General features: G+C 42.0%; 4 protein-coding genes across 4 annotated transcripts; 3 read left to right on the plus strand and 1 right to left on the minus strand.

The window, feature by feature from the left end:
• Nucleotides 1–533: 533 nt before the first annotated feature.
• N7468_000736 (major facilitator superfamily domain-containing protein) lies at nucleotides 534–2,155 on the minus strand (the record flags this gene model as incomplete). The annotated part of the gene is made up of 3 exons (XM_058470033.1): nucleotides 534–1,493; nucleotides 1,552–1,785; nucleotides 1,880–2,155. 3 exons carry the CDS (start codon nucleotides 2,153–2,155, stop codon nucleotides 534–536), a joined length of 1,470 nt encoding a protein of 489 aa, XP_058336064.1.
• An 878-nt stretch (nucleotides 2,156–3,033) lies between these two features.
• Nucleotides 3,034–3,309, plus strand: N7468_000737 (uncharacterized protein; the record flags this gene model as incomplete). Its single annotated transcript, XM_058470034.1, has 1 exon — nucleotides 3,034–3,309. The coding sequence occupies one exon, from the start codon at nucleotides 3,034–3,036 to the stop codon at nucleotides 3,307–3,309; it is 276 nt and encodes a 91-aa protein (XP_058336065.1).
• Nucleotides 3,310–4,131: 822 nt separating this feature from the next.
• N7468_000738 (uncharacterized protein) lies at nucleotides 4,132–4,932 on the plus strand (the record flags this gene model as incomplete). Its single annotated transcript, XM_058470035.1, has 1 exon — nucleotides 4,132–4,932. The coding sequence occupies one exon, from the start codon at nucleotides 4,132–4,134 to the stop codon at nucleotides 4,930–4,932; it is 801 nt and encodes a 266-aa protein (XP_058336066.1).
• Nucleotides 4,933–7,883: 2,951 nt separating this feature from the next.
• N7468_000739 (alpha-keto acid decarboxylase family protein) lies at nucleotides 7,884–9,885 on the plus strand (the record flags this gene model as incomplete). The annotated part of the gene is made up of 6 exons (XM_058470036.1): nucleotides 7,884–8,049; nucleotides 8,100–8,284; nucleotides 8,343–8,672; nucleotides 8,730–9,396; nucleotides 9,473–9,759; nucleotides 9,811–9,885. 6 exons carry the CDS (start codon nucleotides 7,884–7,886, stop codon nucleotides 9,883–9,885), a joined length of 1,710 nt encoding a protein of 569 aa, XP_058336067.1.
• Between the last annotated feature and the right edge of the window lie 2,994 nt (nucleotides 9,886–12,879).

Consider the following 12,879-nt stretch of genomic DNA (forward strand, 5'->3'; position numbering starts at 1 on the left):
AGCATCACCTTACCAAGATAGATCTCTCTTCGTTTTCTTCCTCATACTTGATACTTCCCCTGAATGGTACAGCATTATCTCACCTTGTTTTTGACCATAACACCTGGGGATTCAAATGACGTATTCAAACATAAGAAGTACCATCCGATCACCGACATCATAGAGTTCATCAACACAGAACACTATATATTTCCCAGGTACGTAGGCTTGTCAGGTGAGCAGATTCAGGTATGACTCTTGGCATCTTTCATGAAATTGAGCAATTTCGCCGAATACTCATCAAATTATCTTACAAAACAAACTAGATACTACGTTGCTGCAGACCCACGTATCAGCCTTAGTAGCACGCAGAATTGAAGAAATATGATTTTATTCCTTAGTATCCCCCAAGCCATGATATCTTTCCCATAAGCAGGCGGATTCGGGGATTGATAAAGTAAAGAGGAATGGCTAGACAGGCAAGGCCGAAGAGAATGCCGCCAAAGATGACGTATGCTTGCATGAAACCGAGATTCTCAATCCAGGTGTTGAAGTTATGGCTGTAGCCGAAAGAAAACAGCGTTGCGACCACCGCACGTTAGCACAATAGCCGGGCCCGACATGTGAGGGATCAGCTCGCCGAGCCACACACCCGTGAGAGCTGAAATGGCACAGAATCCAAAGTAATAAAGTCCAAAAGCCACGTGAATGCCAGCCCAGCTGTACTTCTCAGGATGCGCTCCGATAAGACCGTACAATACGAGACCCAGGAATGACATTGCAGCAGGGAAGAGGAAGTTAAAAAGAATGTGCTCCGGCTCACGCACCCCGTAATTGCGTCGAGCTAGGAAGCGGCTCATAAGCTCAGTCATCTCACCAACGATAAGGCCGAGCAAGGCGCCGATAGCTGCCCCAGCCTGGACCGTGCCAATGGCGGAAGGGGAGAAGTGCCACGGCGCCTCTTCCAGGGCCTCACCATAGGTGAGGCTAAGGACAACAAGGCCACCAAAAACGATACTATTGAAGGCCAGCGCCCAGAACGCACCAGGGATCAACAGGCACATCATGATATCCTTGTATGCAGCAAGAAACCGGATAAGAGGCGCCTTCTGTACCTGGAATGGAGCAAACTGGCGTACGTAGGAACGTTCTATTTGGCGACCTTCAGGAGTGCCGATATCATCAACGTGAAATCCTGCCTCTCGGGCTTCGTCTACCGTAGCAAAGGCTCGGTGCGTGCTGTAGCTGTCAGTAACATGGACTTGTCCGGCGATCTGTGCCGGCGGGCGCAAGAAAAGTGTTTCTGGCACACCCAAAACGATCGCCAGCAATGAGAAGCCGGCAAAGCCAACCCAGAACCAGTAATTCACTCTCCAGTCTCCGCCTGTGTGCTCGACTATAAATGGAACGGCAACGAGTAGAAGGGAGGAGCCGACAGAAGTGGTAACCCAGTAAGCAACGAGGCGGGTAGATCGCTTGTGTAGGAATGAGATGTCGAGGACAATGATGGGTAACTGTGGACAGATCGGTCAGGAAGAATCCTTAAGTGTCCTGTCGGTGAATGACACGTACCAAGCAGTCCGAGATGCCTGCGCAGAGACCCTGAAGACAACGGGCACCGAGATGAGACTCAAAAGACTCAGACCGGGCAGCCCAAATCATGGATGCTAGCAGAATGATACTGCTCAAAATGAACGCAGCGCGACGACCAATAGCCATCGATAGGGGCACAAAGAAGAAGTTGCCCAAACCCATACACAAAGTAGGATAACTGGCTAGGTCTGCGATGCGCGACGGATTAAATGCCTTTGTTTATTAGCATCCTCTCCCGTCAGATATGAGCAGTAAGCAAAACGAACCCTTGTAGCGGGCCCAGGAAGCTCAACAGGGATAAACTTACTCCATGTGTCTTCTGCACGTACTCGGGAACAAGTTTGCCGAAGAAGAGCGGAGTAGATTGAACGGCACCAAAACCAGTGATGCCGTAGACACAAATAACCGTAAGGATCAGGCGCTGGCGACGGGGACTGAAGTTTAGTGGATCATTGAGGTTGGATGAAGGCACGGGGAGCTTGCGGACTGCGCCGTCTTCTGTATAGAGAACGACACCCTGATTCAGTGTGTCCTCGATCGTGACAGCCTTCCCAACGACGTCGCTGCTACTCTTCCTGTCCATTGTTGAGATGTTCCGAGAGAAATAGAAGACAAAATGTTCCCGTAGAGAACTCAGAATTAAGATAACACGGAAACAAGATCTGAAAGACTGGACCCTGGGCCGACAGATTACCGTCGTATTAAATTCAGGAGCCATGGAGCTATGGAGAACGAGATATTGCGGGGTCCCCGCAACTAACGCCTCCACAATATGTCAGGACGCAAGCAGATTCGGTCCGATATTAACCGTATTTGTGTTAGCGCGAATTTAAGCGCAGGCTATTAACCGGTTGAGCCTATTAAATTCCCTCCACAACGCCAGCCTAAAGTACCCACGTTCGGCCCGAGTCTTCGGAGTAATTTTCATCCGCTCCGGACCTTTCACCCGTTCGCTCCGATCCCCAGGCCCGATATCTCATCTGATTTCTCCCCACATTTTGCTGTTTAGCTGTTCTAGGCCGAGGCGGACCGTTTCTACCTATGCTGAACGACGAGCAAGGCAATCCCGACTCCAGGATATCCTCGAATCATAGTGCTTCGCTATGCATCGGAGGCAGGTGCCCACTGTGGCATGTTTGCGTTGTCGCAGTCAAAAGGTTCGAAACTCTCCAATCGCTATCGTTCATCCAGCTAGTATATTCTGAATTAAAATAGCTCCGTTGCGGCCGCGAGTACCCCAGCTGCAAACGATGCCAGAAGACCCAAAACGAGTGCTTTTATCCCGCACCACCAGACCGGAAGAGGCTTGCCTTCGAAAGGGCTCAGGCCAAAAACGCAGAAGCTAGGAACCATGTTGAGACGGTCAACTATCGTTTCTGTCGAACCCATGACAACCCTTCAGCCCCGCATCCTAGCTGCCCTTCTACGGAGGGCGTACATGCACCACAAAGAAATGGCCTCATGACGACGGAAGGCGACAATTCCGCGTCTATCCACCCCGCACAACCTGGGATAAGGCTTCCCCAGCAGCTGCAGCAGACCTCTCATGAAGAACCAGGCTCCATAGAGGTCTCCAGAGAAGTGGCGCTGTTCCTTATCGAGATCTACTTCGAAAGGCACTACCAGGCCGATCTACTGTTCCACAAAAGAGACTTTATACGGAGCTACAAGTCTGGGCGCATATCTGACCAAGTCTCGCGAGCCATCTTTGCTTTTGCCTCCGTGTACGTTTCGTAGACCTGTGACTTTGCTCTGATATCTTTGCTCATGATGACATCAAGGTTTTTACCCCCAGTGGCAGGGGGACTCATCTCAGGGGAAATCGACATCGGGGACGTATCTCGAGCAGACTGGAGGGCCATTGGCAGCCGTTGGTCAGAGCAAGCTAGCCAAAAAGCACTCATGAATGCCGACAAACCTTCTCTAGAGCTTATCGAAGCATGTCAGATTCTAGCCTTATACTGGTTTGCTAAAGCCGAGACCGTCAGGACCAATATGCATACTGGTACGCACATATCATATAGCCTTGTAAAATATCCCGTGTGTGGATCTGATATCTGCCACAGCAATTGCCTATCGCGCAAGTCGATTATTGCACTTACACCAAATACCTGGGAAAGGTTCTGCCATGGATTGGTCCGCTGACCGGGATAGGGTATGAGATGCTTTTGGGCCTGCTGGCTCACCAAGTGTGCCAGCCAAGAAAATGCCAGATTCCAAGTCGATTGCTGGACTGATGTTATTGGTTGTCCTTTGCCTGATGACGGTGCGGACGGATCTCCGGCGGTGCCGAGGCATTGCCTGGATAAACATGGCCTAATTCAAGACATTCGACCGATCCAACAGAACCCAGATATAGGGTTTCATTCTGCCCTAATTATCATCCAAGGCCATTGGTGCGTTTATGTTATCTCAGCCCCCTAGTTTCCTTCTGACAAACGTCCCAGGTGGGAGGTTCAACGATTTGCCCAAACCGTCCATCTAGATTACGGCAGTCCAACTGAGAGGGCTTCAGAATATTGCTCTTTAAGCAAGCGGCTAGAGGAACTGTCGGACAAAATGGCGGAGTTCACACAATACGAGCCTGGCCACGAGCCCTCAAGATCCATCACAGCAGATCAAGCTCGGACCTTCTCCCTCATCTACCTCTACCATCTCTGTGTCGTGTATCTGCACTCCTGTATGGTGCCCGTACTATCCTGTCGTCCACACACCCCCACTATCTCACGCGCCATGATTCGACTTGCTGCGGAGCAGGCATGGAAACATTCTATCTATATGGCGACCATAGCAGAGCAGTTCATAGCACGCAAGACGACCGTCTCGAAATCGTGGGCTATAGTGGGGTATGGCGCCTATGTGTGCGCTGCAATCCAGCTGCGGAGATTTCTCGCCCTTGGAGCTCTGAGTCACCAGCGTCTACAAGAAACAAAAGTACATCTACACCTCACGGGCGAACTCAGTAAGTATTGGATGACGTTACGGCCACTAGTAAGTCTAAGTTCCCAACAACCTTATCATCTTTTGCCTCCATGGCTCATAATAAATAGCACCAAGATATGGAACAACAGTTCTCTCAGGCCCAATCTCTTATATCGTCACGAGTCAATGATACTCAAGAAGTTGATCAACATCGTCGTGAACCCGCTCGTCTCATATACCAACCAGATTCTTGTTCCCTCTCTAGGACTATCCAGTCACATCCGCACGTACGTCGCAAATGAAGATCTTCAAAGGCAGGACGAACAGCCTGAGCAGCAGAATTTTAATGCTCCTGTCATTGTTACGGAGGCACGCGGCACTTCGCCAGCATCAAACGTGCCCCAGGCGTCAGATCACACACCCTTGTCCAGACATTAGAACCTACTATAGCTAGCGAAACACGACAGGCGAACTGGGAGCCCGCTGTGGACGGACCACGTGGGAATGTGTCATCCCAACCAAACTGGACATTAAGAGAAGACTGTATCTGGTGGAACCAAGACCCTTCGTCGCTGGGTGACGTGTTTGGAAGCGGATTCTTTCTCCACGACTACATGGACTTCCAAGGAAATATCTATTGAACACTAAGCTTCGTACCGATGAAACTCGATGCCACAGCCACTAAAGTCTGGCTTTTATGAATAGGCAATCCCAGTGTCACACGTTGCTATGGTCAAGGTTAGGAGAGCGTTACCTTAGCTGAATTGTTATACTTGTACAAATCGATACCAATAGCACGAAGAAAAGAAAACTCACTACATGTAAGGGAACTGCCAGATTTGGATGGCACCAGTTGACCAGGCGAGATAATGATATTCGATAGGATCCCACGGTATGGTTCCGGTCTGAACAAAGACTAAAGCTTACTCTTTCTATCTGAAAGGACAGCCCTTTTATAAGGGGGGTTCGCCAGGGGTTTGGCCCCGGCTCAGGTTTCAGCCCTAATCTAACCAATGGGATGTAAGAGAGTCCCGGGGCCCCGCTCCCCGGCCTTGAAGGGTGCAACTTGGGCCCAAAGGGTCCCGATATATCTTCAAAGGCACATCCAATGTTAATTCGATGGCGTTTCACCATCGAGTCCTATTGTTCCTTGACACTACAAGCCTAACAAGACAGATTAAGACACCATAAACAAGACCTAACAACAAAGTTAACCGAGCTTCACTGATACTACAAAGAGGCCTTCAGGACTCATTAGCACCTAGCACAGCAACATAGTGAACAGCCCCTTAACTACTTCCCAGCCAATATTCCCGACCTTACCCTAGAGCCGGAAACCGACCAGAGTCAGTAGGACTATAATCTAGATCCAAGAGTATATAAAGGAGAGTCGGATGACTGTCGCACAAGCCTATAGGCCGGATTTAGACAGATCCTCGAGGGATAGGCAGTATATAGAATACAAAGGCATTTTAGAACGTGAGCACCAAGTATAGCGACATATTTTTATTTTCTTGATTTTCGGCTATTTTAGTATTAGCGTGATATTGGCGTACGGGCCAGTTTCTGGGTCATGTGCCTGTGATAGTCATTCCGGGTCGCCTACCCACTGCGGGAGGCTTCCGCTTCTCTTTATCTGAGTTACAACGATCATCCTTGCAATACAAGATTGTGACCTTTTCCTTGTCCTTTCTAGGCTAGGCTTGTATTGTCCTCGAGACCCACTTATTGGTGTCTTGGGAGTGTGGTTCATCAACGGATAGGACTGTAAGGACCGAGAACAGTGGGACCACATTGATCCACAGATTAATTGTTTAGTGGCAAGTTTTCTTCATTTTATTGGTTTCTTTCGTGCCGGTTAGTTGGCTGCCGTATCTGGCCTTCTTGTCACGTGCATGTCAACCTTGACAGATTGGTTGGTCGTAGTTGACTTATTTCCTTCAACTGGAGGGGGTCCGTAACAGACCTCCACTAGGGCTACTACTGTGTACTTCCATTCTAGTACTCAAGGTAGCACCAAGTACCACATGAAGAACATCGGTAGTGGATGGATCCCCCCGCCCCCTCCCACGAATCGCACTACGAAGATAGTCGGTGTACGATAATTCAGCCAGCCACCAGCACTTGGATGTAGGATAGTGATATCATTGGACGCAGATCATCAATGTGCGAATTTGTATGACGTAAAGACCGAGGGATTTTGATGAAGCGCCAGGTACCATCGGACGACAAAAGCGGACGATATTTCTTATGTCTCATACTTGAAAAAAGGTATATAAATACCCGAATCTAACTCCTTCAGTTATTCTCCTTCTACACCTTGACGATCTACTAAAATTTGACTCTTTAAAAACTACACCATGGCAAAGGTTGGGCTTTCGTGAATTCTGAAAGTTTCTTTCCATTCTAATCAATGCTTATTATTTTGGTAGCCAGTAATTATCAGGTTTACGGACCCGGACTCGTGGGACAATGAGAGAGAAAATGTTGATAGGTAGGCAGAAAATCCAATTGTGGGATTTCTTGTTTGCTATGGTGCGGCTGACACATACATCAAGGATTTTGGACAAATACACTGGATCCTCAGAATACCCTTCCACCAAATCTTTGCCCCCTGTTATTTTCGGCGCAGAGTAAGTTTGCCCTTCGTGTTTTGAAAGGATTATCTAACGTAGATAATGCAGACTCAATGAAGGCGCCGTCGAGGAGTTGAGGAACTTGAGTGGAGTACTGGTGCAGTATCAGGATGAAGAGGAAGATTAGTTACTGACGCTCAGTTGGCTGCTATATAGCAGGCCAATCTTTGTACTAAGATCAAACTTGAGGCAAACCAGAAAATAAAGATGCCAGTTAGCGCAAAGGGTCATTTCCGAAACGCCGGTCTGATAATAGAAAAACATTGACTTCTCGCCACGCAGCATAAAAGATATCTCAAATTATGTAGACACCTAGACAAACCCACTAGAATAACCAGTGCTCGCCCTCTATATCGAAGACTGAGTTTGAGGAAGGATCCCACCGGCCAGCTCAATTAGTTACATTAGTTATGCTCAGCTGGAAGCGTCATAATCATAAACCGGTTCCGCTTGTTCCGCGAAACACCGCGGCTACCCGAGGGTACACGAGCCGAGGCCGGTCTTTCGCATCTAAGTTTGTTCTACTCGCCGTGAATCGGCTATCGGATTATCGCGGTCATCAATATACCAGGACTAGCCAATGCGGTTGTGAGAAGCTATCAGTGGCGCTCCACTGGAAATAATGTCGATGCATCTGATGTCAATTGGTCCCAGGACCGGATCCATAGCCGGTGATTCAATATACTATATATAGCTGGCTCTGTTCCTCGATTTGCTTGAACCTTGTCGTAATTCACTTGTCGAAAGTCGACTATGGCTCCTTCAACCGTCAACGTCGCAGAATATCTTTTCACCCGGCTCTATCAGCTCGGGGTGAGAGACCTACATGGTTTGCCTGGCGATTTCAATCTACTTGCTTGTGACTATGTCGGATCGAGCGGATTGACATGGATTGGCAATTGTAATGAGCTTAACGCTGGTAAGTTTTCTTGAATTACCACACGGGACGTTGGTCTAACAACCCTCAAGGTTATGCAGCAGATGCCTATGGTAGGCTCAGGGGTCTGGGTGCGATCATGACCACCTTCGGTGTTGGCGAATTGTCCTGTATAAACGCTATTGCAGGCTCCTTCTCAGAGTACGTCCCTGTCGTCCATATTGTTGGTGTGCCCAAAACAGTGGTACAGAAAAAGAATGCAATGCTACACCACACGGTATCCTCTCTTCTCGACCCTTCACAATCTGGTTGGCTCATTACTAACCTCATCTTAGCTCGGCAATGGCGACTTCGATGTGTTCGCCCGAATTGCAAAAGAGTTGAGCATTGCGCAGGCCAATCTTATGGATCCAGTCACGGCGCCTGACGAAATCGATCGCGTCTTGCGCGCTTGCTATATTCATAGCAGGCCTGTTTATATCCAATTGCCTGCCGATATCGTCCAGAAGCCAGTTGATGCCAAACTGTTGGACTCACCCATTGACATCGAAACCCCTAAGAGCGATGACGAAAAAGAAGGCGTGGTAGCGGACAGAATCCTGAAAAAGCTCTATGCAGCAAAGAAGCCAATTCTGCTCGTTGATGCGGGTGCTGGAAGACATTGCGTATGTTGCTTTCTTTTTTCCATCAGGTCTTGAAGTACCGCTGATTCGATTAAAAAGGTCGAGGAGCTTGTTGACAGCTTTGCCCGGAAAACTCTGTTGCCAACATTCATTGCGCCTATGGGGAAGGGTATGGTCAATGAGGATTTGCCAAATTTTGTGGGCATGTACAACGGTGCCCTGACTCCGATCGACGCGTGGCGCGATATGGTAGAATCTAGCGATTTGATTATGACCATTGGTAATGTCAAGTCCGACCTCAATACTGCTGGATTTTCCTACAATTTCAATAAACTGAATACAATCGATTTGCATTTCGATAATGTCTCAATGGATTATGCAATTTATGAAGAGATATACATGAGGTGGTTACTGGAGAGATTGGTTCGCGAGTTTGATTCATCCAAGATGCGGAAAGAGCAGACGGACCTTCCTGTCATTTCTCGCCCACCAGTTGCAGAGAATGCAAATTTCTCCAAGGAGGAAATAACGCACGAATACCTATGGCCCCGACTCTCGTCGTGGCTGAAGACTGGCGATGTTGTTGTTGCGGATACTGGTACCTCGTACGTCGGTATCTGGGAGACCAAACTGCCCCCCGGCGTGCATGTTATGACTCAGATTCTATGGTCATCGATAGGTTATGGTGTCCCAGCATGTCAAGGGGCCGCACAGGCGATCAAAGCCGAAGGCAGTGGACGAAGGACGATTTGCTTTGAAGGCGATGGTGAGTTGCTTTTCTAAAAAAAAGTTCTTGATCCATGATTGGTTTCCCACCATATTCTAAACGTTTTGGGGGGCAGGCTCGTTCCAGCTTACGGTCCAGGAGCTCTCCACTATCATTCACCATAACCTTGACGCGATCATATTTGTTATCGAGAATGATGGTTATGAAATCGAGCGTTGGGTGCACGGAGAGAAGGCAAGCTACAACGACATTCCCAAATGGCAGTACAGCCTGTTTCCGAATGCTTTCACCCCGACAGAGAAGACTTCCGAAAGGCGCGTCAAGGCCTACAAAATTAGGACTCGCGAGGAACTCGAGGTACTGTTGACGGACAAAGAATTTTCCAGTGGTAAAGGGTTACATGTAAGTTGGCATAATTCCTTCTCTCTTCAACCTCGCACTGACACAATATAGTTTGTGGAAATGCATATGCCTAGGCATAATGCCCCTACTTCGCTGATTAACTTCACCGAAACCCTTAAGAAATAAAGGGAAGGGGGTATTGTCAGCATTCGCGGTATACTGGAAGAGTTCCTCGTGTCAGTATTCCTCGATTCTGTCAATGGTGGCCTACATTAGGGAATAGGAAGAACCAGCAACGGCGCTTGTATTCGAGATACTAGAACTAGAAGGGGAGAGGAGAAGGGAAAGAGGGAGGAGCTACTATAACAGCCTATCTACTCCTATATAAACCTCTATCCTATCTATGCCCACCTTGTAGTTCGGACAGTCCTTCTTCCAGTATTAAGGCAGTAACAGAAGACAGAATCGAGTAAGTAGTAATATCCCTCCACTAAGACTCGACTTGTTCTTAAGTCGATATTTTATTTAGCTATTTGTTCGAGTTTTTAAGACAGTCCTGTTTTCTCTAGATATTATTAATAGAACTTCTATAAGACGAGTAACAAATTCTTGAAGTTGTCGGCTAGATATCAGGTATTGTTATTATTATCTTTATAGCCTTTTTATTTGATTTTGTACTAGAGTTTATAATAATATAACTAGGAATCTAGTATTTATTCAATCTTTTACTTTTTCTTTTTATTAATAATTAGCAATAGGAATAGATCTTTAATTTAGTCTAGTAATAATTCTGTTTTAACAGCTTTTTATAGCTAGTCCGGTAGAAAGATATTATAAACTTTTATAATTTTTAATAGTTTTAATCTAAAAAAATAATCTTTTTTTTTAAGTATTTTATAAGATCCTATAACAATATTAACAAGTTTTTAACTTGGTTAACTAGTTAGCTAATATTAGATTATTATATAAACTTTATTCTTTATTATAAAATTAGATTTTCTCTAGTAACAATCAATCTATTATTTTTATACTTTTTAGTTTTACTTTATCTTATCTTGAATATATATTTATATATTCTATATTCTTTATATAAAAGATTAGTTATTAATAGATATAGAGGTTTATTAATCAAATAAAAACCACAACTTATATCCTTGTTTAATATAAAATAGTAATATTTTTATGAAAATCTAAAACAATATAGCTATTACAAAATTAATAAGTCCTATCTAATCTAATTAGTTATCTTAATAATAGTTAATATATAATCAAAGATATTATTATAAATATTAGTTAATAATCTTAATTTATCTATTAATCTATTAGTAATATATAGATAATAAATCTCTTAAGATTTGTAGGATTTTATAAAGTCTTTTCTAAAAACCTGATATAAATTAAAAATCTTGGTCTAATATAATCAAATCTAGAAATCTAATATATAGAAAAATATAATTAACAAATAGTTATATCATATTTTTAATAATTACTATTTTATTATAAGATACTAAGATTAGTCTTTTTATAAATTAATTAATAACTATTATTATTATATTATAGTTATACTAATCTTTTAGAAGACTATAAAAGTCTATTATAATATAAATCTATAATTAATTTAGAGTTTCGAGCGGTTATAAGAGACCTAGTATCTTATCTTTCTAGATCTTAATTTATTTATATATTTAGTAGTTATTTATATATTATTATATATCCTATCATATCTATTTCTAGTAGAAACAGTTCTATAATAACTAAAAGATTTAATCTTAGCCTAGATAATATATTAATAACTATCGATAGATCTTATCTAATAACTTTATTTATAATTAATTAATATCTAGTATAATTAATTTTCTATCTTTAAATACTAGATCTTTTTTATCTTAATATTCAATTAGATTATCTTATAACTAGTTAACCTATTTAATCTATTTAATCATAGTTTAAAAACTAGTATATATCATTATTAAAAAGTTAGTTTAAGAGATATTTTTATAATTATTCTTAGATAATAACTATATCTCTATAATAGACTTTCTATATTCCTTTTATAATAATATATCTATAATCTTATTTTATTATCTCAGTCGATATCTAATAATAAAGTAATAATCTACAATTTTTTTTATCTAATAGATCTATCTTATATTTAGTTGTTATTTTATACTAAAGTATTTTAATATTTTATAATCTATTAAGACTTCAAAATAATCTCTTTATTAAAGACCTATTAATTCAAAATACCATTTTTTAAATATAAATATAATTATAAATATTTCCTTATTATAAATAGAGTAAAATAATTTAGTATAATCTATAATCTTCAAGAAATAGGCTATTAGATATTATTTGTTAGATTATAGCTATAATAAAGCTACTCTATATATATTATTAGATATATTAATCTTTACTTATATCAGAAAGCTTAGATTATAATATTAAAGAATAGATATTTTAGTTAACTATTTTTTTAATAACTAGAAAATATACTAGTATTTCTAGATCTACTCGAACTTAACTATATCTTTTATTAGTTAATATAATAGTTAGGCTATCTTGCTAAAATAATAAATAAACTTTTGGTAGAATCTATAAAATCTAAGAAAAGATCTAATATCTTATTTAATCTTAAAAACCTTTTAGCTAACTATTATCTTGATCTTCTAGAGATCTATTTATATATTACTAGCTCTTATAATAAACCCTAAAAACTTTATAATAATAATACTAAATTTATATTTATAAATAGTAGTTTAGAGATCTACTTTTTATAGTCAGGCTAGGACTTTATAGATCTAAGATTAATATTCTTAGAAGGTCTTGTTATAAATAAGTATATTATTTATAAATATAGTAATAAAGTTATCTAAATAATCTGATAATATCTTATTTATATATTATTGGAAGATAGCTAGATTGTTTATAAGGCTAAAAGGGAGTATTTAATATTTAAATATTTTATAGTAGTTTCGGAATATAGTTTTATTCTCGGAATTAGGATATATCTATATTTAATAGAAGTCTTATTAGATATCTAGCTTTATAAAATATTTTGTTTAGCTTAAATAGTATAATAGCTTATCGATTAATAAGAGAAGATATCAGTCCTTCTTTATAATTTTATTTAGTTTTCAGTAATCTATATAGAAATAAAGACTACTATCTTATTTTTAGGTT

The sequence above is a fragment of the Penicillium chermesinum genome (assembly GCF_028974085.1).
Source record: "Penicillium chermesinum strain IBT 19713 chromosome Unknown utg000001l:1.0-1975020.0:1.0-1976611.0, whole genome shotgun sequence".
Lineage (NCBI taxonomy): Eukaryota > Fungi > Ascomycota > Eurotiomycetes > Eurotiales > Aspergillaceae > Penicillium > Penicillium chermesinum.